Below are 25,691 nucleotides of genomic sequence, written 5' to 3'. Positions count from 1 at the left end.
CAGATTGTTATCAAGAACCTTGTGCCATGTGTTTGCACTTGCTATTTGGTAACTACCCCTGTGGCATTTGGCCTGACAGGGTTGACAGGTACAGCCTGTTCAGCAGTGGGACACCAGGCCTGGGCAGAGCTGAGTAGTCAGGTTGTTTCTGCAAAAGCAAGTAATTTGTTAATCAAACAAACAAAAAATGTCTACAATCGCAAAGAAAGAAAATGCTAGACATGTTCTCCTCCCCTTTGCTGAACCTTCCTTTTCACCATTGAACTCAGTGACAAAGAGTCCATTTTGAACTTGCTGGCCTTCTGAGATGGGGAATGAGGATCACAAAGCTCATTCAAGTAGTCAGGAAGATGCTTGCAAGAGGTCTAGATTTTATTCTACCCCAACAGCAAGCACACCCAGGTCTGAAGGACCTGAGTTGACAGGTGCTTTTCCAATTATTGAATTAATGTTGTTCTCTCACACCTGCATCAGTATAACCCCAATAACATGGCTTCATATACCCACAGCTGTCAGCAGAATTGCGTTCACATTTCCTGTAATTTCCCTGATCTTTTTCAATCGGGCATTGAAAAAAGGAATAGCATTTGAACTGATCTTAACTGAACACATCATATGCAATATGCTGTTATCTCCCTGGTGGTCTGTGAACTCCAGATAAATGTCTGTACTTTCCACATAGCTGTGGTCTCCCCACGTATATACCATCTTTGGCCCATAGATTAAAGCAACATCCACCATATGCACCTTTTAGTACAGAGATTTCACCGCATTTACAGTGAATGCCCCATCTCAAATGGAAACATCTCTAAACTGCAAAAAGTACACAGTGTGGTATGTTAGAAGTATACCGGTGTCCCAGCTTAAGAGTTCTCAGGCTGCTAGGAATGAGATTTTCCCTCTGGAAAAGCTGTGTCTTCTGTGCTTTGCGTTCACCTACCCTCAGGAAGGACATGCTCTGACTGGTAACTTCCGCTTCTGGCCTGAATACGCTCTGGCCATCCAAGAAGCTGTTCTGCTTCCTTCAGTCTCCTCCCAAAGGATTTATGTATGTCTGCAGCTTTGTGTTTGGATTGAAAAATCTCTCTTGTATAAAAGAGATCAGAACTGATAGAAGAGAACTAGTAGCAAATGAAACACCCTTCCCTACCTAGTATATTTTGTAATCAGTGCTCCCAACATGTCCAGCCAACACCCATGGGCCCGCCCTTGTGCTAATAAGGTGATGGAAGGAGGGAAAGGGAGGGAGAAGAGTAGGTGGGAGTGTGGGAGGGATGAAGGGAAGGATGGAACCTTGTGGCAGCCTGTGGAGACACTAGATGCTATCATCTGGTGAGAGGCTCAAGACTGTCCCCATGCCTGCAGCTGGCTGCACATGATGATGCCATGTGCAGGGTGCAGGATCATGTTGCTGGGGCAGCAGCTCATTGGAGTGGCAGGAGCAAGCTGACAAATTGCTCCCAGTCTGTGGTGCCAATTATGTGCAGGTCTGCATACAGAAGAGCAGTAACCTTTCATGTTGGGAGCCTACTGCTTGGCCAAATTTGGGAGATGCAAGTGAGAACCTGTGAGAGAAACTTCGGTATAGAGAGGAAAGCTGCAGCTGAGCCTCCTTTTTGGTCCAGTCTTGCAAGGAACAATAACAAACAGACCTGGTTATGAGGACTGCAACCATGGCTCATATGCACACTGCTAATCAACAAGTGCCTGGGCAGAGGTGATGCCCCTTGGAAATGCTCCTGCGGTGCCAAGGAACTGACTGCACTGAGACCACCCTGCCACAGATGCCAACAGGGCTGCAGCCGCAGCTTGAGGCAGCCTGGATATTTCCCAGCCCAGCGTGGGCCCATGCTGTCCCTGCCCAGGATTCTCCTCCCTGTGGGTGGGAAGCAGCATTTATACAAGAAGCTCCAGCCCACATGCAGACACTGTGAAGTGATCCAGGGCCATGGGGCAGGTCGCTGCCCTCCCTCTGCGCCAAGTGAGCTCCCGCTGCTGGCAGAGGCAACACTGCTGGCCTGGCCCCAAGCCATGGCCCCCACAGTGCCGCAGCCCCCCGTGGATCCCCGGGGCGTTCCTCGCCCGCGGCCTCTCCTCCATGGCCGCCACCATCCGCTTCTCGCCGGCCGCCCGCAGCCTCTTCGACGAGCCGCTGGCCATCGCCGTGCAGGGCCTCGGCCCGCGGCAGCAGGTCACGCTGCGGACATCCTTGCGGGACGAGGCGGGCGAGCTCTTCGAGGCCCACGGCCGGTACCAGGCGGCGGATGATGGGGAGCTGGACCTGGCCCGCTGCCCCGCGCTGCCGGGAGGCAGCTTCAGCGGCCTGGAGCCCATGGGGCTGCTCTGGGCTTTGCAGCCCTGCAAGCCCTTCTGGCGGCTGGTGAAGAAGGACGTGCAGACCCCCTTCCGCCTGCAGCTGGAGGTGTTTGAAGGCCACGGGGACACCCCCGGGAAGCTCCTGGCCCAGGCCGAGCACGAGCGGGTGTTCCTGCGGGACGGGGTGCGCAGGGTGCCGGTGCGAGAGGGGAGGATCCGGGCCACGCTCTTCCTGCCCCCCGGTGAGTACTGGCTGTGGCCATCCTGTTGTTTTTCTAAAAGAATCATGTTTAGTCAGTGCAAGCTCTTCTATGACTTACATAAAGAGGAGACCATGAAAGCCCCCATCCTCTCTTCCTCCTATCTGCTGGTCCCAGTGACCTGCCTGACCATTGTTCCCATTCACCTGGCCGTGCAGGTACCAGAACAAGATCGCAGACAGAGGAATAATCCATCTTTCCCAGAGCTTGAGGCCACAAATGTGGAGGAACACTCAGCAAGCGACAGTGAGTGTGCCAGGACGTGTCTGAGGCTGAGATGCTGAAGCAGTGAGTGGTGCAGAGAGGCTCTGTGCCAGCCCTGCCTTGTTGCCCAGAGCTGGCTCCATGTGAAAAATTAGGCAGTCCTCCTGGAGGGTTTGGGGGAATATTCCGTCTCCCCCCGCACAGCAGCCACTATATGGTGAACACGATTCACCATGTTCAGGTTCCCTTGTTGGCACATACGCTCTGTGGACAACTTCAGTACATGAAAGGCAGAAGAGGAGGGACTTAAGAACTTTTATGGAAAAGAAACCTTTCCAGACAGAAAAGACACCTTTCCAGACGGAAAAGACAAACATTAATTAATTGCTCTCAGAAAGGATCTCCTCTCTGAGCTGTACGATGTGCTCAAGAACACCACCAGGCTGCAGTACCTACTAAGTAGTTAAACAGAGACTTTCCTGCCAGAGTCCATGGTGCAGAATGGCTGATTTCTCGTGTTCAGCATCTCCATTAACAGTGTGGCCAGGGATCCCTCCCCTCCTCCACCCCTACCCCTGCCTGCTGACCAGGAGATGAAGGAAGCCACTTGCATGCATTTTGTATCCGAACCTCCCTGCTTCCCTTCACTTGAGGTGCTTATAGTAAGTCAAATGCTGGCTCATTTTCTCAGGGTCCTGAGACCTGCTCCTTTAACTAGTGTGTATTTTAAAGCTATAGAGCCTTGCCACAGTCCCTGGCTTTTTGAATTGTTGTTTCCTGGGCACAGAGTAGGAGTTTATTCTCAACCTGCAGACACTGCAGCAAATCTTCAGCTTCACAAGATTGCAAGCATGATCAGTATTTCTGTTGCACAGCTTCATTTGGAGATGTATTTCCCCACTGTGATTTCACCACATTCAAATTGTCCTGCACTGAGATGTCCCAGTCGTGATTTTCCATTCCTGGCAGTGCTCTCCATACAGGACATCTCTATGTTATGATTCAGGAGTTGGATACCAATCAGAAAACAACCTAAGGCCATACAGAGATGGAGAGCCCAAAGAGCTTTTGCTGCAGCACTATCCCGCTTCCCCTGAGCACCGCCACAGACAGAATCACAAAATCATAGAATGGCTGAAGTTGGCAGGGACCTCTGAAGATCATCTAGTCCAATCCCCCTGCCGAGTAGGATCACCTAGAGCATGTTGCACAGGATGGCATCCAGGCGGATTTTGAATATCTCCAGAGAAGGATGCTCCACAACCTCTCTGGGGAACATGTTCCAGTGCTCTTTAACCCTCACAGTAAAGAAGTGCCCCCTCATATTGAGCCGGAACCTCCTGTGCTTCAGTTTGTGCCCATTGCCTCTCGTCCTGTTGCTGGGCACAACTGAAAAGAGACCAGCTCCATCCTCTTGACACCCTCCCCTCAGATATTTATATACATTGAGGTCTCCCCTCAGTCTTCTCTTTTCCAGGCTAAACAGGCCCAGTTCTTTCAGCCTCTCCTCGTACAACAGGTACTCCGGTCCTTTAATCATCTTCGTAGCCCTCTGCATTCACTCCAGTAATTCTCTGTCCCTCTTGTACTGGTGAGCCCAGAACTGGACACAGTACTCCAGGTGAGGCCTCGCCAGGGCTGAGTAGAGGGGGAGAATCACCTCCCTCAGCCTGCTTGCAACACGTTTCCAAATGCAGCCCAGGATCCCATTGGCCTTCTTGGCCACAAGGGCACATTGCTGGCTCATGGTCAGCCTGCTGTCCACCAGGACTCCCAGGTCCCTCTCTGCAGAGCTGCCCTCCAGCAGGTCACCCCCCAGCCTGTACTGGTGCTTGGGGTTATTCCTCCCTAGGTGCAGGACCCTGCACTTGCCCTTGTTGAACTTCATGAGGTTCCTCTCGGCCCACCCCTCCAGCCTGTCAAGGTCCCTCTGAATGGCAGCACAGCCCTCTGGTGTATCAGCCACTCCTCCCAGCTCTGTGTCATCAGCAAACTTGCTGAAGGTGCTCTCAGTTCCATCGTCCAGGTCGTTGACGAATAAGTTGAACAAGACTGGACCCAGTACTGACCCCTGGGGGACACCAATAGCTACAGGCCTCCAACTAGACTGGACTACTGAGCACAGCCCTCCGAGCTCTGCCATTCAGCCAACTGCCAATCCCCTCATCTAGGCCGCACTGCCTGAGCTGGTCTGTGAGGATGTTATGGGATACAGTGTCGAAAGACTTATCCGTTTTTAGGACCTTTTCTGTGCATGCTCAGTGTAGGCCAACAGTGCTCTGCTACACTTAACTGAGACATGAGTATGGGCAACCGCAGTACTGGTCTCCACGGTACACAGCCACTGCTTTGAATTCTCACAGTCTGTCTAAAGCCAGTAGATGTGCTGTCACCTGCATGCAAACAGCAGAGGAAGAGTCTTTTTTATCTGCCAGCACTACACAGCTGAGTGACTTGTCATGTCCTTTCCCCAAAATATGCTCTTCTGCAGTTCATACTGTGTACCTGATTTGATGCATTCTAAACCAGAGAAACATTTAAATGAGTCATTTCAGGCAATACTGCTCTTGTCTGTTCCAGGAGAGGACCTCTTTCCAGGAATCATTGACATAGATGGACTTGGAGGAGGCCTTCGTGAGTACAGAGCCAGCCTGCTGGCCAATCATGGCTTTGCCACACTGGCCCTGGCTTATTACCAATATGAGGATCTGCGCCAGGATGTGACCAAACTCCATCTGGAATATTTTGAAGAGGCAGTGAACTACATGCTGCAGCACCCACAGGTAGGAGCACCCTCCCTGTCCTCTGGGATCCAGGGAGTGCTTCTTCTCCAGAGCGCCTGTCCCTTCACCTGAGTGATCTCTGTGGAAGCGTCCGAATGCTTGCCTGGCTCCATGGCTGGCATATGCAGGGGTTTGGGTGTCTGAACTCTAGAAAGTTGGAAGGGTCAAACAGATATGCACTGGAAGGTCAGTGGAGAGAGATCACAAAGCAATCTCACAGGAGACAGCTGAAATGTAACAAGGTGGGGAGGTTGTGCAGGAGAGAGCCTTCGTGAATTGCCACCTAATGTCCCTCCTCCTTCAGGGCAGGTGTTTAGCACTTGTCCAGCAGAAAAACTAATCGTTGCCATCCCCTCCTCTGTACTGTCATGTAAACTCTCAGCATTACACAATATCCTCCTCCGGTAATTAGCTGTTGTATTTTTCATCTCAGTACTGATGTTTTTTTTTTCTCCTGTCCACCAGGTAAAGGGGCCTGGCATTGGCCTGCTCGGTTTCTCCAAAGGAGGTGACCTGTCTCTCTCCATGGCTTCCTTCCTGAAGAACATCACAGCCGTTGCTACCATTAATGGCCCTGTGGCCAATACAGCTATTCCTCTCAGCTACAAGGATAAAATCATCCCCCCTTTGCCCACTGATCAACAGCGTAACAAGGTTTATGATGACAACATTCTTGATTTTTCTGATGCTCCTTTTGATCCCTTTCAAGCCCCTGGCAACCAAAGCCTCATCCCGCTAGAGAAAGCTGAGGCACATTTACTGTTCATTGCTGGTCAAGATGACCATATTATCAACAGTGAGTATTTTGCTACTGAAGCCTGCAAGCATTTGCAGGCTCAAGGGAAGGAAAATTTTCAGATACTCATTTACCCTGGAGTAGGGCACTGCCTTGACCCTCCCTTTTTCCCTTTGTACCGGATAGGAAACCACCCTCTTTTTCAGAAGTGGGCAGTCTTGGGTGGGGAGTTCATGGCTTATTCTAAAGCACAGGTTCATGCTTGGCCACAGATCCAGGCTTTTTTCCACAAATATTTAAATGACAAGTAATGTGGAAGAAGCAATGTACAAGTAACACACAATTTTGAACAACCAGATCTGATGAATTCTTTTACATTTATCAGGTCAAACCCCATTCACAGCTGTACCAGTACAGCTATAGTGTCTTCCATGACTTTGCACATCCACTACTCAGAAAAGAAATAGTTTTCAGTTTTTTGGTTTTCCCTCAACATTTTTGCTCAAGCATTAAGAAAAGGAATGGAGAATAGTTTCACATTAGCCCTTGATAAAATAGGTCGAACAAAAAATACTCGTTATTTTTCTCACCTGTTTTCTACTTTAATATTTGACTGTACTTCGCAAATTACTGCGGTCTCCACATGCATATGCTATCCACAGCTCATACTTAAAGCAAGACCTCTCAAATACTAATTTTGGGACGTAGATTTCACCACAGTTATGGTGAATGTCTCATCACAAATGGAAATATCTCTGATCTCTGAGCTGCTCTAAGTGTGCAATAATGGATGTTATAATAAGGATGCTGGGGTGTCTCTGGTTAACTCTCTAGAAGAGTTGTTTGTCTTCTGTTTCCATCTTCCCTTCAGAAGAAAGGACTCATGGATACTTCTGGCTCCAAGATGTCATTGAAAAAGCCAAATTTAAAATCACTGTGATCTTCTCCCACAACATGGGGAACTATTAGAGCAAGAATTTAAATAAAGAGAGAATGAGATTTGAAAACCATGGAGTCATTTGCTGTGCTTTGTTTAGAAGCAGGGATCTTTGCATCTGGGCCACCAGGCTGGAACTTGCAGGAGCAAGGGAGCCAGGGCTGCCCAGGTGGGGAGAAGAGATAAGAGGAGACTGACATGTGTCCCTGTCACATTCACTCCCCTGCTCTTGGGTCACCAAGTGTGGAGGAGAAGGAGTTGCATATGCCTTCAGGGCCCTCTCCTTTAGGATCTGCTCCTGCATGTGAACAAACTTGTGATTACACCCAGCACTGCATGCTGAAGCTTCATATTTGGGGAATTTACTTCATTTTTTTCTGCAGCTGTTTGTGACTGTCCAGCCAGCTGTATGGGTACAAATGTGACAAACTCTATTAGACATGAGCTGTTGACCAAGTCTGAGACTAAGATTGGATCCAGCCGCAGGTAGGCTCCAGAGGAGTTCAAAAAGCAAGGCTGTCCATTCTGACTCCTGTGACTCAACGGGAGGGTCTCTTCATGCCTTCGGTGGGCTGTCAGCTCAGTGTGAATAAAATGCAGGCTGGGATTTGAATAGCAAACCACTATTTTTGCATAAAAGTAAGTCTTGAAAGCAATTAAAAGGTACCTTTAAAATCATGGTCTGACATAAGACATCTCGGTGAGGTTAAAACATGATCTGGGATTCCCTGAAATGTAACCTTGTGGCACATGTGTATGTGTTGAGACTGAATACAGATGGGCACCAGACCATTCAAAGTGAGAGAGGTTTCCCTTCATGGGAACCCAGCCCAATTTATATATAGATGTTACTCTCCTAAAACCTTCAAGGTTTTTTGTTTGTTTGTTTTCAAAAATGAAATTCCTATAACCAAGAAGGTCCCTCTAAACAAAACAGGAAAAAACAAACAAACAAACAAACAAAACAAAACAACAAAAAAACAAGGTACCGCAGACTCAGTGGGATGCCTTTTTCAGTTGGTACAGTGAAGCATCTAAGCAGTGCACTGAATCAAAAAACTTGGATCCTAAAAGATTCCCAGGACAACCTAAAATGGGAAATTAAAGACTTTAAAGAGAAATTAACTGAACAACAAACTAAACCATCTCAACACTGACATCTGTTTCTCATACTACTGCTCTGGTACAGCTGGATATTGTGGATGACCTTACAGATTTATGCTATTTTTCTCATCTATTCCCATACCTTCCGGATAACTCAGATGAACAGGGGGAGGAGGAAATTGATTCCACTGCTAGCCCTAAGTATGGACCCTATCTAAATTGTCCTGTTGGAGGAAAAACTGTAACCTGTCTCCTTGATACCGGAGCTTCTCATTCCATTTCGCCTGCCTCTGACTTCCCACATTACCTTTTCTTCTGAAGTTGTAAATGGTGTGGGTATTGCAGGATAATCCATCCCATGTCCTCTTATAACTTCTGACAGTGTTTCAGTTGGTCCTGTTTCTGATTATCTTACTTTTCTTTTAATAGCTACTGCTTTTAGTAACTTGTTGAGCAAAGATCTCTTGTGTAAACTAAGTTATGCCATCCACTCTTATCTGGATGGAATGTTTCTTGACATGTCAACAATGCATCAGGAAGAATTCATCTCTCTCTTTCATCTCTGGCAATCTAATCTTGCATTGACACCTGTCTCTCCAGACCCATCTTTTCTTCAGGACATCATGGAGCAAGGACATTTTTCAGGACATCGGGACTTCAGGACATCTTCACAGATTTGGTGTTCTCACACTAATGAAGTAGGCCACATGCTAAGTGCTGAACCTGTCCAAATTACTTTAAACTGGGAAAAGCTTCTCCTGTGTGTTTCTCAGTAACTTATCTCAAAGGAAAGGTATCTGACTGGCAATTGAGTCTCTTTTGCCAGCCCCTATGGATGGTGAATCTCATGACTGTCTTACCAAACAGATCCTTACCTCACGGCCTGATCTTCAGAATGTGCACTTGCTCAACCCAGATCTTATCATTTCTGTAAATGGCTCTTGCCTCGAAGATGCAACTGGAAAACTTGTTTCCAGCTGTGCTGTCTATACTATGCATGGCACATTGGAGATCTTTGCTCTTCCTTCTGTCTCTTCTGCACAAGCTGCTGAACTTGTTGATTTATCTGTGCCTGCGTTCTGGATCAGAGTCAATCTGCAACCATCTACCCTGACTCTTGCTATGTCTTTGGTGTTGTACGTGATTTTGGTCAGCTTTGGAATCAGTAGTTTTCCTACCTGTACAGGTTCTCCTATTAAGAGTAATTGTTACGTGATGCTCTTTTACGAGCCCTTCTTCTATCCTCTTCTTTATCTATTGTTACATGTCAGGCTGACACAGTTTCAGCTGGGATAAAGTTAATTTTCCTCATAGTAGCAGGTATGGTGCCAGCTGAAACCACAACATGGGGCCATGACACTGTCACATGAGGAAATGACCTGGCTGATCATCCTGCCAGTTTTGTGGCCCTTCGTAGCCCTTGGGCTCTGGAGTTTGTTGTCATTTGTCTTTCTGACTCTGATTCACCATCTCTTTCAGAACTTTAATTATTGTAGAACAAGGCTCCTGCAACTGAGAAGGACTCAGCTCCACAGTGGTTGCCAATTTCATCCAGATTCTTTATGGCGTTCTCCAGATAGTCCTCTGGTCATGCCTCATTCCATTTTACCCTGTCTTGCGCATGTGTCACACTCTGTGGCTCACACTAGCTAAGGGGGGATGATTGCAGCTATACAGTGAGAATGGTTTGCTCCAAATTTTACTGTGAAGCACGGCAGTATTGCAGTACCTATCCCATGTGCCTAGTCCCTAACATAGGCCAGTATACAGAAACAACCCCTGCAGCACATCTCTAACCTTGGGACCTGCAAATAATCTGCAGATAGAGTTTCCTCCAGATGGCTAAATGTTGTAATCCAGAATATGTGTTCATAATCCATTGCAGGTTCTCAGGATGGGTTGAGGCTTATCCCTGCAAACATGCTCATGTCACTATTGTGGCCAAGAAACTTTTAAGAGACTTGATATTTTGATTTGGCTTTCCTCTTACTACAGATAGTAATCAAGGCACTCATTTCACAAGCCAAGTGATTAAAACTTTTACACAGCTTTAAAGATTAAGCAACACCAGCATTGCGCCTACCATCTTCAATATAGCAGTACAGCAGAAAGAAGAAACTCTGACATGTGAAGTAAATTAGCTAAGGCATGTTAAGAAACAGGCCTAAAATGTCCAGAAACACAGCCACTACCATTGTTGTATACGCAAATAAGAAGCATGGCTGTTTGCCTCGTGAAATCCTTATGGGATGGCCTATGAGCCTTTCCCATTCACCACCTGAAGCACCGCATAGACTTGACCTGCAACTGACTGATGTTTTAACATTAAATTATTGCAGGCCCCTAATGAAACATGTAATAACTGTACATTCTCAAGGAATGCAAGATCTTCCAGAGCTTTCCTTCAAACTGTGCCACGCTCTGGAACCAGGAGGCTGGGCTTACATCAAGGTGCGCCAGAGAGAGAACTCTGGAAGGGAGCACACCAGTTACACTGCACTACCTTCACTGTCATCAAAAGCAAAGGAATTCCCCACCAGGTATATGAATCTCCCTGTAGGAAGGTACCACCACCCAACAACACAACACAGAGAAAGGTGCCCCCTCCAGAAAACACGATGCCGACCCTTACTCTTAAACCCTCTGCTCCAGGCCTGGATTTGTGACTGGACTGTGGTCACAAGGATGCATGACCTCTGACCATGAAAATCAGATCCATCTTCAATTGCTCCTTTAACCTCTGGAATTACTTTTACAACTATTTAGAAATATTATTACAATTAATTTGTATAATTTTACTTTATTCTAAGCCAAAGGTTGTTTATACATTAATAGCACAGGAAATGAGGTTCCAAATTCTGACCAAAACATTTTTAGGCTATGCTCTGCATGGATTAGGAACCTATTGAATATGGAGAGGTATCTCTCTCCTTAACCTTGCAGCTTGGGTAGCTGTTGTGGCAAATCTATCCAAGTGCTGGATTTGCACATGCCATAGAATCACAGAATCATTAAGGTTGGAAGAGACCTTCAAGATCATCTGGTCCAACCATCCCCTACTAATGTCACCCACTAAACCCTGTACCTAAGCACCAGGTCCACCTTTTCGTTGAATAACCACAGAGATGGTGATGCCACCACCTCCCTGGGCAACCCGTTCCAATGCCCAGCTGCTCTTTCTGAGAAGAAATGTCTCCTAATTTCAAACCTAAACCTCCCCTGGTGCAATTTGAGGCCATTTCCTCTAGTCCTATTGATTCGTGGAAGAACTCTACAACTCAAAGCAAATGAGTTATAAAGTAGGTATGTGGTTATTTCGGCACCGGGCCCATGCAGGACAGCTCCCAAAGGCATGCGTGCCCCAACGTGGCAACTTGCCCTGGTTATACACAGTAAAGAGTTACATATGCATGAAGTTTCCCAATATGCCTATACATATGCATAACCTATCCCCGCTTTGTATTAAAATTAGCTACAAGAAGTCATTTCCATAAACTCCTCCTGTCTGCGTTTGAACAGTGCCTTCTGGTGGTGGTCGTCGGGGGGTCATGGGAATGAAGGCTGATAACTAACTCTTCATTACCACTAGTTACCCCCTGCCTTTGTACAGACTCAGCTGCTCCTTGGCTCTCGTCCAAACCACAAGGTCAGTCTCAGCTGGTTTTTGAGACAGGTTCCCCATTTTTGTCAGGAAACATCCTCTGTGAGGGGGCCCGAGACTCCTTGTTCTGGTTAATTTGCACAGTAGTAAGCAAAGACACTCAGCAACATCTATTTTAATGTGATTAAGCAAGCCCCCATTCTTCCATTCCTGGCTTTAATAATAACGATTGTTTATTTAGAAATCATTAATGTGATTAAACAAGCCCCCATTCTTCTATCCCTGGCTTCACTATCACTAGTTATCTGTGAGAAGAGGCCGACCCCCAGCTCCCCACAGCTTCCTTTCAGGTAGCTGTAGAGAGCAATGAGGTCTCCCCTGAGCCTCCTCTTCTCCAGACTAACGCCCCCAGTTCCCTCAGCCATTCCTCACAGGACTTGTGTTCCCGAATGTGAATTCCCATGGTTGGTGCTCACGCTCTGTGACTAAAAGGTTGGACAAAATGGCGGGCATGAGCTGATTTTGCTCCTATGAGCACTTCAAAACACCCCGAATGGATCCTGTCCCAAACTGCCCCTTTCCGATGCCTCGGCCGAGGGGCGAGGGAAGGCGGCAGGCCGCCAGGGTCTTCGCCATGACCAAGCTTCGCCTGCAGCGATGCGAGCTGGGAGCCTGCACCGCTCTGTGTGAGGCGTTACAGACCCACAGGGCGGGCCGCGGGGTAACAGCACCCAGCCCTAACACACGGGCACTGCCCCACAGCCAAGCCGCCGCTCCCCGTCACGGGCAGCGCCCAGGCCCCTCCCCGAGCGGCGGCGGGCGGGCCGAGGGCGCCCCAGCCCAGCCCGGCTCGGGTGGGCAGAGCAGGGCGCTGGCTGCCGGAGGCGGGAGCGTTGCGGGGCCATGGGGCAGGTCGCTGCCCTCTCCCTGAGCCGGGTGAGCGCTCGCAGCTGGCAGAGGCTCCCCTGGCCCGGCCCCGCGGGGTTCCCTGGTGCGCTCCCCGCCCGCGGCCTCTCCTCCATGGCCGCCACCATCCGCTTCTCGCCGGCCGCCCGCAGCCTCTTCGACGAGCCGCTGGCCATCGCCGTGCAGGGCCTCGGCCCGCGGCAGCAGGTCACGCTGCGGACTTCCTTGCGGGACGAGGCGGGCGAGCTCTTCGAGGCCCACGGCCGGTACCAGGCGGCGGATGATGGGGAGCTGGACCTGGCCCGCTGCCCCGCGCTGCCGGGAGGCAGCTTCAGCGGCCTGGAGCCCATGGGGCTGCTCTGGGCTTTGCAGCCCTGCAAGCCCTTCTGGCGGCTGGTGAAGAAGGACGTGCAGACCCCCTTCCGCCTGCAGCTGGAGGTGTTTGAAGGCCACGGGGACACCCCCGGGAAGCTCCTGGCCCAGGCCGAGCACGAGCGGGTGTTCCTGCGGGACGGGGTGCGCAGGGTGCCGGTGCGAGAGGGGAGGATCCGGGCCACGCTCTTCCTGCCCCCCGGTGAGTACCAGCCCTGCCGGGCTCCTTGCCCCGTGAGGTTATTTTAGTGACTGCTGTTCAGCCCGGGGTCCACGGTTGTTTTCGGCAGGGCTGCTGCTCAGGCAGTCACATCCCAAGGTGTGGGGTTGCATGCGATTGCTCTGTGCCCAGAGAACACCTTCACCCTTCACCATGGGTGAAGACTTCATGACCTGTCTGTTAGCCCAGTCTCTAAATTCACCAGAATCCCCCTGGATTGAAGCTCACCCTCAGTACTCTCTCAAATTTACTGCCATCCACAAACTGTGTCATCATACTAGTTGTTGATACAGAACCGTAGGTTGCTCAGAGGAAAGCTTGGTTTTGGCCAACAGTTGCATGTGAACACTTGTTTGTTTTCAAATGCCGTGGTGGTGGTGTGTGGTGCCAGCCGGCCCTCAACCTACCTTTCCCCTAACTGGCTGCTCTCCAGGGAACTCAGCTAGTCATTCTCAGGGTTGAACGTTGCTGTCCAAAAGTCTCAGGTCCTAACTGTGCTGCTGCCCATCCCAGCCTTTCCCCAAATCCTGAACTCAGTCATTTCAGAGTTGCTGCAGTCCAAGCTGCTTTTTGCTGCCAAATTTGCACCACTTCTCTCCACTTCCGAGCAGGAAGTCAAGTAGAGCATTATACAGGTTTGCCCTTACAGCCTTTATGTCAGCAAATTATCGAGAGGGTCTCAGAGGTTTCCAGATTGCCTGACAAATGTTGTGTTGTCCTCCCAGCAACTGTTAAGGCTTATGCTAGTTGTCAGTAGGAAGCCTCATCTCTCGCCTTGATTTGGTCAGGTGCTCTTTAGCAGTCACAATACCCCAACACATTCCCATCTTCTCTTCTCCCTGTGACCCAGAGGCTCTCACCAGGCGTGTCTCTGGTTTTATGCTGGAACCCCACAGAGTCAGAGAGCACTTCTACATAGCATGCGCTTTTCCCTCCCCGCCTCCTTCCCTGCCTGCCCTTGGTAGCTCCTCCATGAGAGCAGTGCTATCATACGTGTTGTCCCAGCCAGCATCCCTGATTATGATTGCGTTGTAGCCCTGTGGCTGGTGGTGAGTTTCCAGTTCTTGTTGTTTGTTGCTCAAGTTCTGCACATTAGTGTGTGGACACCTGAGATTGCCTATATTCAGAGCAGGAATGAAGAATCCTTATGGCCTCCTCCTTTCCATACTTCTTTATCAGTTTGTAGCAGTCCCTCTCAGCTCCGTTCCATCCCTGTCTCCTGATGAGCCTAAGGTAGAGTTTCCCTCATGAGGGTAGCAAGGCCGACTGCAAGTATTTTCTTCCCTTAGTGCCCTGGTTAACCTGCTGTAGTACATTAACACAGGAACTGAGAAGCTCGGAACATCAGAAGATGAGATTTTTGGATCCATCTTTTAAGAAATGCAGTGAGGAGAATCCTCCTGGGTATTTTTGAAGCAGAGCTTGGTATCTTTGCAGGGAGTTTACATTATATAGGGAACTAGATGTGACTGTCAGGGGAGCCCTTCCCTTCCAGCCCTGATGTTCACTAAAACGTTAGCAAGACTGCTGTTTTGTGCTGTCTTGTTTAATCTTGAAGCAATTTAGCCATTTACTGAAAATAGGCACAGAATTTAGGATGCTTAGTACCATTCTTGATGCTTTTTTTGTTTTTTCTTTTTAAAAGATACATTCCCTGTCCTATCAATTTGGGATATAAATGAAAAGTGATGGGTTAAGGTATCTGTTTTGTGGTCTGTTGCAGGAAATGGCCCCTTTCCTGGAATTATTGACTTGTATGGAACTGGAGGAGGACTCCCTGAATACAGGGCATGCCTGCTGGCCAACTACGGCTTTGCTGTGCTGGCTCTGGCTTTCTATGGCTATGAAGATCTCCCCAAAGAGATGAAGGAGTTCCACCTGGAATATTTTGAAGAAGCCGTAAACTACATGTTAAAACACACCCAGGTTGGCTTTTTTATTGACTCTTTCTCACTACTGGTAATTGTCATTAGTTAAGTCCTGTCAGACTGCACACAGGGCAGAACTGCTCTATTTAAAATAGCATCTCTGTTCACGTTGGCTGTAAATAGTTCCTTTCATATCTTTAGCTCCCATTACAGCGGTTCTCTGGCAGATTATTCCAGTTCTTCTGAGCTGGCCGGGTGACACAATGACATGTGGGTCACATACTGGTAATTTCTGCTTCATTCAGCCCAGTGTTGTAACTAGGGAACCAGTAGCCTTGAGGCTTATCAGGCTTCCAAAAGGGCTTTGAGGTTTACGCTCTGTAAAATGTCCTTGAGAACTAAATGTCCTTTTCAGCCTTGGAGCATGTGATACGCCTCTGTGATCCAGGGCATAAGAAGTCCATAAATACACATTTGTTGCTGTGTATTGTAATAAGCTGTTGTAGTCACTCCAAATGGTGGTATGTGGTGTGTGGCTTTTAGTAGCTGGCTGTGAACTTGGGGATCAGGGTTCCTGAGCTGGCACCTCTTGGAAGAGAGCGAGCTCTGCTTAGGTCTGCATCAAGATGTCACCTCTTGGAAGAGAGCCCTGCTTAGTTCTGCGTCTTCTTCCAAATAGCTGTACACAGCCATAGCTAGAATTGCACAAGGCAGTGTCTTGCCTCTCTGGAGAGCTCAAAATAAATACCTTCCTCAGCCTCAGAAAGATGAGTAATTGTTAAAGGCCTTGGTTGCCTTTAGTTGCCTTAACCCTAACTGCTACTCCTCTTCCCAAAAATTACTTTTTATTTTTTTTAATCTCCCCCTGGCAACAGTATCTTAGCCTCTCATTAACACCTTCACTGATACCTGCCACCATGTTTTCAACGTTTTGGGCCGTATTTTCTAATTTCCCCCTTTTCTGTGCTTCAAAGTCAGTGGGTGTGGAGCCTGTCATGCTGGTGCTAAGGTACAGAAGGTATTAAATTTTAGTGCTGTCTCAGAGCCTTTTTAGCCCAGAGGGTCTTTGGATGTTGGAGCAATTGAGATATTCACTAACCATCTTCCAGTGTCCTCTGTTAGGATGCTGCTGCAGTGTCAGCAGGGCTTGTGGTAATAAATCAAGCACAGAGCAGTGCTCCGAGGTCCTTCAGACATGGGCCTTGCACACAGGACCTTAGATGCCTCTACCTGGGGTCCAAATTCAGAACAAAGACTGCTGCGAACATGGCAGCACTTCAGAGAAATAGCAAGCGGTGGTTTATTGATTGTGGTTTCTCGTTCTCTCCCATCCAGGTGAAAGGCCCAGGGGTTGGGCTGCTTGGATTCTCGAAGGGGGGTGACCTGTGCCTCTCCATGGCCTCATTCCTGAAGGGCATCACGGCCACCGCTGTGATCAATGGCTCGGTGGCGAATGTGGGCGCAGTGCTCCGCTACAAGGATATCACCATTCCCCCCCTCGGTGCCGACAGAAAACGCATCAAGATCAACAAGTCTGGGATTGTTGATATTGTCGATGTACTGAACAACCCGTTAGAAGGGCCTGACCGCCAAAGCTTTATCCCTTTGGAGAAGGCCAAGTGTCGCTTTCTGTTCATTGTTGGCCAGGATGATCACAACTGGAAAAGTGAATTCTTTGCAGTTGAGGGGAGCAAACATTTGCAGGCACATGGGAAGGAAAAGCCTGAGATAGTCTGTTATCCTGGAGCAGGGCATTATATCGAACCCCCCTTTTTCCCAATGTGTGCAGCCTCAATGCACCTGCTAGTTGGCAAGCCTGTGATGTGGGGAGGGGAGCCCAAGGCACATTCGGAGGCACAGAAAGATGCCTGGCAGCAGATCCAAGCCTTCTTCCACAGGCACCTCAACGGCAAGCCATCTGGAACAACAAATAAGCTGTGATGTGAGTTAGGTTACTTTCCAGAGGAAGATGCTGGTGTTTCAGATTTGTTTTGTCATATGGCTCTGAGTGAGAGCAAAAAAACATCAGAAAATAAGCTGTTGAGTTTCTTTGAGGAAGATAGTGAGTGAGAGCCATGAGAGCTGCTTCCTTTTCACAGTGTCTTCTAACCTCAGGGATGTCTTGGCCTCCTTACTGTACGTGGTATGGGTTTCCAAGCTGTGGAAGAATGATGGTGGCAAGGCTGGGTCTGTTTTGAATATGAGTTTAAGTGGAAGGTAACTAAGCTGAGCTGAGAAATGGGATGAAAATTTACCTTGCAGGGCTTCCTTAGAGGAAACGTGTTGGATGCCATTGTCCTTACCAGAGTTGGTTTCTTGCAGTATTCTTTCTAGAAGCAGCTCTTCTTTCTGCCTACCTCCAGTAATCTTCCCTTTCTCCATGTGCACTTCCTTCTATTTTACTCTGTTCTTTTCTCCTCTCCCACATCACCAAAACGTATGCATCTGCCTTAATGCTGTCAATTTTGAGATCTGGTATTAATATGGTTTTCACTTACAAGTGTGGCAATACTGTGCCAGCATCCTGAAATAACAAATTAACTAATTTATAGATGACAACAGCCCATAGCCTGACAGAATATTCTGGGTGTATCCAGTAGAAACGAGAAAACTTTGTGGTTTTGGAACATTCAGAAGCATAAGGGAAAACAGAAGAACTGGCGTGGACCTGTTGGTGGTCACGCCTGGACCTGCATGTGGTCATCTCAGCAGGGCTGGCTGTCCCTTTGTGCACAAGGCTGTGGGGCTGTGGTAGTGTCTCGGCAAGGCCGTAACGCCCTCTCGCCTTCGCTTAGGTTTTCTCTGAGAAGAGGGGAAGAGCGGGGACGGTGAGTAGCGATCGGCTGCCAGGCGCACTCGCACAGAGGAAGGGAGGCGCTGGTGCCTTCGCACAGGTTGTTACCGGGTCAGTGCTTCACAGCTCCGAGCCGCGCGGGTGTAACGAACGGGCCGCCCCTCGCGTTGCGCACCGGCTGTATTTCTGTCACTCATTAAAGCGAGCCGTGAGCTCGGGCTGCCTGCCTGCCTGGCTGCGAGCGGGCACGGCCGGGGCGGGCTCCGGGCACCCCTCGGGCTCCGCGGGGCGGGCGGCGGGGGCGAGGCGAGGCGAGGCTGTCCCGGGGGGAGGCCTCAGCTCTCGATTGAGGCTGCCTGGCGGGGGCGGTGGCCGCCCGGCCGTTATTGCCGTTGGCGCAGCGGCCCTCGGTCCCGCCGCCGCCGTCATGTGGAGAGCGGCGGCCGCCGCCTCGGCCCCGCTGCGGGCCCTGTGCCGCGCCCCGCCGCCGCCCCCCGCGCCCCGCCGCCGGGCCGTGAGCGTGGCCGTGACCCCCGCCGCCGGGCTGGCGGACGAGCGGGTGGACACCCGCGTGGCGGGGCTGGCCCCGGGGCAGCCGGTGACCCTGCGGGCCGTGGTGGCGGACGAGCGCGGCTGCCTCTTCCAGTCGTGCGCTCACTACCGGGCGGACGGCCGCGGGCAGCTGCACCTGGGCACGGACGCCTCGCACGGCGGGGACTACACGGGCGTGGAGCCCATGGGGCTCTTCTGGAGCCTCGCCCCCGCCGGCATGGAGAGGCCGTACCAGCGGCTCGTCCCCCGCAGCACCGGCGCGCCGATGAAGGTGGAGATGCTGGTCCACCAGGGCCACAGCCAGCCCGGCGCCATCCACGGGCCGGTGATGGCCAAGGCCGAGGTGGAGCGGTGGTTCACGGCCCCCGGCGTGCGGAGGATCCGGCTGAAGGAGGGAGGCGTGAGGGGCTCCCTCTTCCTGCCGCCGGGTGAGTGCTCCTCGGGACCCCGCGGCTTGCCCGGCCGGGCCCAGGGAAATCCCCGTCCCGGAGCGGGGCCGAACGGGCCTTGTGGCTCTTCCCCGAGATCTCCCGGGGACACGACGGCATCTGGGGGCTCTGCGCCGTCCTCCCGGCAGGCCAGGCTCGGGCGGGTGGCTGTCATGGGGCAGAAAGCGAAATGAGAACGGTGCTTGTAGGGTTTGGCACGCTGCTGCTCGCACTCAAGGGTTTGCAGTACATTCCACGTTTGTTCCAAACTGCAGAATGCATAATACTCAGAAAAGCTGATAGGCTTCACCTTGTGAGCCTCTGGTAAATCTCCCACTGCTTTCACCCTGAGTGGCATCTAATTTAAAAGCCCTTTTTCTTCCCTGAGAAACACATACATGCCAATAAGCAGAGCAGCAGGGCAGATTCTGGGAAATAGAAGTATTCCACCTCTGCTACACCAGAGCCAAAGCCAAGTTAATAGTTTAGTTAGTTCATTTGTTCTGTGGTACAAATGCAAAACAGATTTCTGGACGAGTTCTACCTGTTCTGCTTGTGGGATGGCTGTGTTTTATGAGGTGTGATATTCCGATGGCCTGCTACTGTTGCTGGAAAATGAAACCTTACACTGATGACAGCGTTTGAACACTTGAGCCATGATTTAAACTTCCGTATTCTCCTTGGTGTTGTTCTACTACAACTGCAGTCCGTATTGTCTCTAACTTATAATAGATTAGTTCTCCAAATCCTGCAAGTACCACTACAATTGTTAGGGATTTAAATCTTCTCGGTGAATGATTTCCAAACCAATAATCTTTTTTTATCCATTTAGATACAGATCCAAAGTCCACCGAAGAAGAAGAAAACAGCATAGATTGAACTTTGAATTTTGGATCAAATGTTTAGTCAGCATTCTGGAATTTCTAACACTGAGACGTGGTTATTTTAATATGTCCCGTCTTAGAGAGTGAGCTGAATTTCTGCTGAGCTCAGTGGGAATCCAGAGATCTGCAAGCTGGAACTGCATTTATCCCTTTACAAAGTCTGGTGTTGTAATGTTATGAAAAAAGTCTGGGATTATTGCTTAAATGATGCTGGCATCCTTCTTGGTGGAGGATCCAGTTACAGCATTACCACCATATCTTTCTTTGCTTCAGGGATTGTTAAGACAAGAATCGTAAAGGTCAACTGTCCTCAGTAAAAGTGAGATCACAGAAGTGGGCTTACACTGTAATTATAACGTGAAAGGGATTTCACGTTTCAGGCACAAAAGTTACAGGCTGTAGGGGTTTTTTTTAAGCATCAGTAAAGTTGTCTAGCATTTCATCCTACTTTTTAGTGAACGATGCAGAACCTATACATGTACATGTGTAGGCACTCAGGAAGGCAGTCGAGGATCCTTCTGTAAGTTGAAGTTGTGTTTCTCTCTCTCAAGAAGACTCTCTCAAGGCTTAACTGTGCTTTTATCAAATGTACTTACTAGAAAGCTTTCCACATAGGGGTGATAAATATATAGAGTACTTTTTTTTTTTTCCCCTAGCCATCTAGGCTGAGTGTTCTTAACTATAGGTTACTAGTGATCGTGGCATTATGAGAAATTTATCTGTACTGGTCTTCTCTCACACAGAATATTGAATTTCAATGAAGAATTTTAGAACTGAAAGAAAAAGAACCCCAAAGCACGTTTCAGTGCTTTTCTGACTTTCTAATGCTTTGTTAGGAGGTTTCCATCTAGCATTTCTTTTCCAAAACTTCCTTTTCTCAAGCACCTTGAAATGTCACAGGTTTTGTCTTTGTTGCATATAGACGAGGACAGAGAGTTAATGCACTTTTGCACAAGCAGGTACCTTTTCTGCCGAGCTATTCTATTTCCATTCTATCTGAATGCATCAGTGGTGACATCTGGTGGCCAGACAAAAAAATAATAATAGAATTACTCAGGGTCTTTATGGTTCCCAGAGCCTTTAACCTAAAATCTGCTGGCACAACAGACAGCAACAACACAACACAACCTTGGCTGCAAAGCATGCTTGCTTAAGGTTGTGGTTCTCAATATTTCTGAAGCTTTGTAGGACTGATGGTACACATGTATATGCATGTTTATCTGTGCATCGGTTGCACACACGTAACCGCACCCTGTCGGTTTTACCCTGTCTTTTCACACATGCAATAGCAGGTCTGCTGCCAGCTCTTACACCGTTGATGTTGAGATAGAGCTAGGAAGTTCAGCTGATTGCATCCAGCAGTGGGTGTCTCCGCTGTTCTTTTTTTAATGTACCTGATTTCAGAGTTTGCATAAGTTTTATTGAATTTATTTCCAGGCCTCTGTGCTACTGCCTCATTAGCAATGCACTTGCACTTGCTAATTACAGTATGACTTCTTGGTGGGAAAATAGCTGATTTAGAGTATGATTGTTCCAAGGGTGGGAGGTTAAGACCACTGAGAAATACATTTAGATTAAAAAAAAAAAAGAACAACACGTTTAGCTGCATACATATTTTAAGAGGAAGCCGAGGATCTGTTCTTAGTTTGAAATAGCTAAAGTGGAATACAGCACTAATTCTGTAATCTCAGCTGTGCAAATGGAAGAGTAGTGAAGTTCTAGGAATAGAACATGTCTTATGCCTTTTATATTTTGTTTTTCACTCCTAACTAGATACTTTTTAGTGTCTTGTTGATAACTTGTCCTCTGTTCCTCTTCTTAATTCAGGGGATGGCCCCTTCCCAGGAGTGATTGACATGTATGGTGATGAAGGAGGTTTGATTGAATTTAGATCCAGTCTCCTGGCTACCCATGGTTTTGCTGCTCTTTCTCTGCCATATTTTGACTTTGAAGATCTGCCCAAGGTCATGAAAGAGTTTAACCTCGAGTACTTTGAGGAGGCAGCTAGATTTCTACAGCGTCACCCAAAGGTGAGTGTAATGAGAGATCTCTCCAGACAAGGAACTAGGAAAGACTTGGTAGTCGTGCCCAAGGGGTGGCTGTGATTTTCTTGGAGTGTCAGCTTATGCTGGGCAGGTTTAGGCCAAGTAATGGAAAAAGTGTAGGTCTTGCATAGGCAGCCATGCGTATCTCCGCAGACAGTGAATTTCTTCTGGCACAAACAGGCCATTAAATAAGTTCACACTGGAAACTAGATAATTCCTGATCGTTAGGGCAATGAAGTGCTGAAACAGCCTTCAAACAGGAGCAGTGGTGATAAAGATGCTTATATAGCAATAGTCTGTACTTGAATTTCCTGCTACCTGTTTTGGGAAAAAGAAAATACTTGCACCAAAATGTGCAATAGGTGAGGTCCAGCTGATTGTACTTGTGTCTAGCACAAACATGGCACCAGTGTTACTTGATAGGGTTTGACACTTGTTGCTCTCTCTGAAAAAGTAAGACCCTTGAACGGAGGGAGGAGTCTGGATCCAGGCTGTAGCTTTCCAACAGGCCACATCTATAATTATTATTATTTTTTTAATAGCACAAGTCCAAAGGCATTTAATGGCTAATCCTTTTCTAATGCATATTTTCTCTATTCCTTCCTTCCTCTCTTCCCAACCCTACTATCTTATCTGAAGGTGAAGGGGCCAGGAGTTGGAGTGATTGGGACTGGGAAGGGGGCAGAACTAGCGCTCTCCATGATCACCTTCCTGCCAGAGGTAGTGGCTGCTGTCTGTATCTCTGGCTGTAGTTCGAACACAGTTGCTGACCTCCACTATGGTGAGATGACTCTGCCCGGGCTGCGTTTTGATATGAATAAGGTCAGTGTTTCTGACACTGGTGTGTTTGACACCTTTGAAGCTCTGGATGACCCAACGAATCCTGGTAATTCTCCTTGCACAATCCCCATTGAAAAAGCAGAAGGTCACTTTCTCTTTGTGGTAGGGGAAGATGATCGTATGTGGAAGAGCTCCTTATATGCTCAGCTGGCAATTGGGCGTCTGCGCCAGCATGGGAAAGAAAACTTTGCACTGCTGAGTTATCCCGGAGCAGGTCACCGAATCGATCCTCCTTCTACTCCCTTTTGTCAGGTGGCTGTGGATCGTGTTCTGGGGGTGCCCGTTCTGGGGGGTGGAGAGAGCAAAGCACACGCCCATGCCCAGGAGCACTCCTGGGGAAAGATTCAGGAGTTTCTGCATTTGCATCTGGGATGAAAGCACTTAAGCACCTGTAAGTTGTTGCTGCTGAGCTTGAGCCACCAAAATGACTGGAGGGACTGGCTGAGAAAAGGTCTGAAATGTGAAATAACCAAATGACAGTTGCATCCAAACATCCAAACAGGAAGGGATTTATTTGGACTAGCCAAAGTTATTTTAAGTAGGCACACGGAGGAGAAGTGACCCAATCATAAGTAGGCTGCATTGTAGTACAGATTTGATGGCCTGAATTGGTCGTGGCACCAAGAAACAAGTGTCTGAAGAGAGGGGTGGGTACTGTCCGGCTCGCAGTAGTTGCGACTCAGAACTGCACCGCAGCCTGTGCCCGTAGAAGTGACAGACTGCTTCCACCTGGCGGAACAACGGCAACCTGTGGATGAGAGACCTGGACATCGAAATGATGAATGGTCCTGGCTTGGGGCTGTCGGTTACTTCAGCCCGGGACTCTGATTTATAGCCCATACCTTGGAAGTGTTTTCCATTTGCACAAAGCTGGAGATCTGTTTTTGTAGTCAGTCTCTTGACCTTAGAGTGTGGTCTTCTGGCAACAGTTGGAAACAGTCTTGGTTTTGTCCAGCAACAGTTGCCTGTTAAAGGGGGAAAACTAAGAGTACTTTCCCTGTCATTTAGGGGGAATGGCAGCACTAGTGCTGTCTTGTATTAGGGATGTCATCGTCTGTTCCTATAATGCCTTGGATTGGCAGTTGACAGAGCATGAAAATTCTGTTAGATAGCAGAGTTAAATGCAGTTATGCCATGTGCAAGTCTTACTTCTCTCTTCACCACTTGTTTTGAACTAAGAACAATTGCCATTACGTTAGGGATTGTGAAACTCTTTGGTAATGATGTCAACATATGGTGACAGCTGTTCTTGGGGAGGAAGCTGAGTTGAGAGAAAAGCTGATGAGCAGAAGACTGGAAGGTAGGCTGTAAAAAAAGCTGTCATCTTGTGGTGATGATTAACTTACAACCGTAATATGAAAAAACAACAACTAGGATTTCTGTCCCAGGGATGGGCAGGATTGTTTTTTGTTGTAATTCATTTTTAGCTAGTGCCTTATTTTTCCCTACCACTCAGGTAGAAAGAAACATTTCTTCCCAAAAGACTTGTTCTCTTGCAAGGGTCTTGCCAGTGCCGAAGGCCTGGTTAGCAAGGGTTAAACTGATGCAAATCTCCTTCCAAGGTCACTTTGTCAGACCAGTTCGAGAGCTGCCCAGGAAGATACAAAAACTTCACTTACAGCACTGAATTTTGCTTTGCTCTCAGGGATCTTTTCTCTCCAGTTGACTGCCAATTATGCTCAGGTCTCTTTAGCTTTCTGCAGCTCATAATACTCCTTACCATTTGAGTGAAATCACACTTCCTCCATACACCGTCACTGCCTATTGAATAATTGATCCATCCACTCCTTAGAAGAGATGCTCCAGCCGTTTCACTCCACACACAACCTCTTCACACCTCGTCTCACCTCTGCCTGAAGAGACCTTCGCAGAGTCCTGTCTGGTGCTTCAGCCTCCCCAGGTACTGCCCACCCCAGGAGCCCAGGACCACAGCCTGCTGTGATGCGCACCTTGCTGGTGCTCATCCGTAGCACCCTGCCTTTTTTCCAAGTTGCAGCCATAGAGGAAAGGGTTGTCTGCAGGCGGTTTTTGTTTTGTTGTTGTTCTGTCTGTCCTTGTCATGGGTATCCACAGCAGTTGGACCTCTTGGTATGACTGACTGGGGTAGAGCAGTGCTGCCCGCAACTCCTGTTACCCTCCTGGTATTGATACCTGTCCCCTTACCGCAGTGCTACCACACCACGTCCACTGCTGTGCACGATGGCAAGCTGCAGATTCAGGAAGTAAATGCTGACTGGGAAATAACAAAAAGCAGGTAGCTTACAAGTCCCCAAACCTTTAAAAATAATTCACTGTTAGATATTGTCAGATATCTGCAGCTTGAAAGAGAAGTCAACCACTTAGAAGTTATTAAAAAGAAAGCCAGTGTAAGAATTTGACATTGGGTTTTTGTTTCTGTGTAGGTCACTTGTTTGGAAAGCTGAACATTTTTTTATCATCGTATTTTATTTGTTAACATCTTGTAAACAAGGGAGGGAAAATAAAGCTTTGTGAACAGGTCAGGATATTTCCGGACAGAACAATCCAAAAACTGCCCTATGGAAAACCGACCGGCTCTCGCACCGGTACTCTGTGTATTTGTATTGCTCCTGGGAGGCCGCAGACGGGCAGCAGCCGCTCACGAGGCGCACACGCAGCGGCCCTGACCTCCGGCCCCGCTCCTCACGCCCCGTGCCGGCCTCCCGGGGCCGGGCCATGCCGGGGGCCCCTCAGGCTGTGGGCCGGCGGGGCGAGGCTGGTGTGCGGGCGCGGCTGTAAGCGCGGCGTGTCCCCCCCGCGTTCCCCGAGCGATGAAATAAAGCGTGCGGACCCACGGCGGCGTGCGGCTCTTCTTTACCGGCA

The 25,691-nt window shown here is 48.8% G+C and overlaps 3 protein-coding genes across 3 annotated transcripts; all 3 read left to right on the top strand.

The window, feature by feature from the left end:
• The first annotated feature begins 1,933 nt into the window (after positions 1-1,933).
• On the top strand, positions 1,934-7,300 carry LOC121070354 (acyl-coenzyme A thioesterase 5-like). The gene is made up of 3 exons (XM_040557389.1): positions 1,934-2,558; positions 5,361-5,563; positions 6,029-7,300. Exons 1-3 carry the CDS (start codon positions 1,949-1,951, stop codon positions 6,608-6,610), a joined length of 1,395 nt encoding a protein of 464 aa, XP_040413323.1. The 5' UTR covers positions 1,934-1,948; the 3' UTR covers positions 6,611-7,300.
• A 5,443-nt stretch (positions 7,301-12,743) lies between these two features.
• Positions 12,744-18,329, top strand: LOC121070349 (acyl-coenzyme A thioesterase 1-like). The gene is made up of 3 exons (XM_040557378.1): positions 12,744-13,421; positions 15,163-15,365; positions 16,643-18,329. The coding sequence occupies exons 1-3, from the start codon at positions 12,845-12,847 to the stop codon at positions 17,246-17,248; spliced, it is 1,386 nt and encodes a 461-aa protein (XP_040413312.1). The 5' UTR covers positions 12,744-12,844; the 3' UTR covers positions 17,249-18,329.
• A 184-nt stretch (positions 18,330-18,513) lies between these two features.
• On the top strand, positions 18,514-25,662 carry LOC121070350 (acyl-coenzyme A thioesterase 5-like). The gene is made up of 3 exons (XM_040557379.1): positions 18,514-19,081; positions 21,793-21,995; positions 22,650-25,662. Exons 1-3 carry the CDS (start codon positions 18,529-18,531, stop codon positions 23,223-23,225), a joined length of 1,332 nt encoding a protein of 443 aa, XP_040413313.1. The 5' UTR covers positions 18,514-18,528; the 3' UTR covers positions 23,226-25,662.
• The last annotated feature ends 29 nt before the right edge of the window (positions 25,663-25,691 follow it).

The sequence above is a fragment of the Cygnus olor genome, chromosome 5, assembly GCF_009769625.2.
Source record: "Cygnus olor isolate bCygOlo1 chromosome 5, bCygOlo1.pri.v2, whole genome shotgun sequence".
In the NCBI taxonomy this organism is placed as follows: Eukaryota; Metazoa; Chordata; class Aves; order Anseriformes; family Anatidae; genus Cygnus; species Cygnus olor.
The sequence above is the reverse complement of the archived record's forward strand: the minus strand, read 5'-3'. Positions and strand labels throughout refer to the sequence as shown.

What these genes read in the sequence shown, in the direction of transcription:
- LOC121070350 (XM_040557379.1), top strand. Translation starts at nt 18,529, where the DNA reads ATGTGGAGAGCGGCGGCCGCCGCCTCGGCCCCGCTGCGGGCCCTGTGC. An exon ending in CTCCCTCTTCCTGCCGCCGG is followed by an intron (nt 19,082 to 21,792) that starts GTGAGTGCTCCT and finishes TTCTTAATTCAG; the next exon opens with GGGATGGCCCCTTCCCAGGA. An exon ending in TTCTACAGCGTCACCCAAAG is followed by an intron (nt 21,996 to 22,649) that starts GTGAGTGTAATG and finishes TCTTATCTGAAG; the next exon opens with GTGAAGGGGCCAGGAGTTGG.
- LOC121070349 (XM_040557378.1), top strand. Translation starts at nt 12,845, where the DNA reads ATGGGGCAGGTCGCTGCCCTCTCCCTGAGCCGGGTGAGCGCTCGCAGC. An exon ending in CACGCTCTTCCTGCCCCCCG is followed by an intron (nt 13,422 to 15,162) that starts GTGAGTACCAGC and finishes GGTCTGTTGCAG; the next exon opens with GAAATGGCCCCTTTCCTGGA. An exon ending in ACATGTTAAAACACACCCAG is followed by an intron (nt 15,366 to 16,642) that starts GTTGGCTTTTTT and finishes TCTCCCATCCAG; the next exon opens with GTGAAAGGCCCAGGGGTTGG.
- LOC121070354 (XM_040557389.1), top strand. Translation starts at nt 1,949, where the DNA reads ATGGGGCAGGTCGCTGCCCTCCCTCTGCGCCAAGTGAGCTCCCGCTGC. An exon ending in CACGCTCTTCCTGCCCCCCG is followed by an intron (nt 2,559 to 5,360) that starts GTGAGTACTGGC and finishes TGTCTGTTCCAG; the next exon opens with GAGAGGACCTCTTTCCAGGA. An exon ending in ACATGCTGCAGCACCCACAG is followed by an intron (nt 5,564 to 6,028) that starts GTAGGAGCACCC and finishes CCTGTCCACCAG; the next exon opens with GTAAAGGGGCCTGGCATTGG.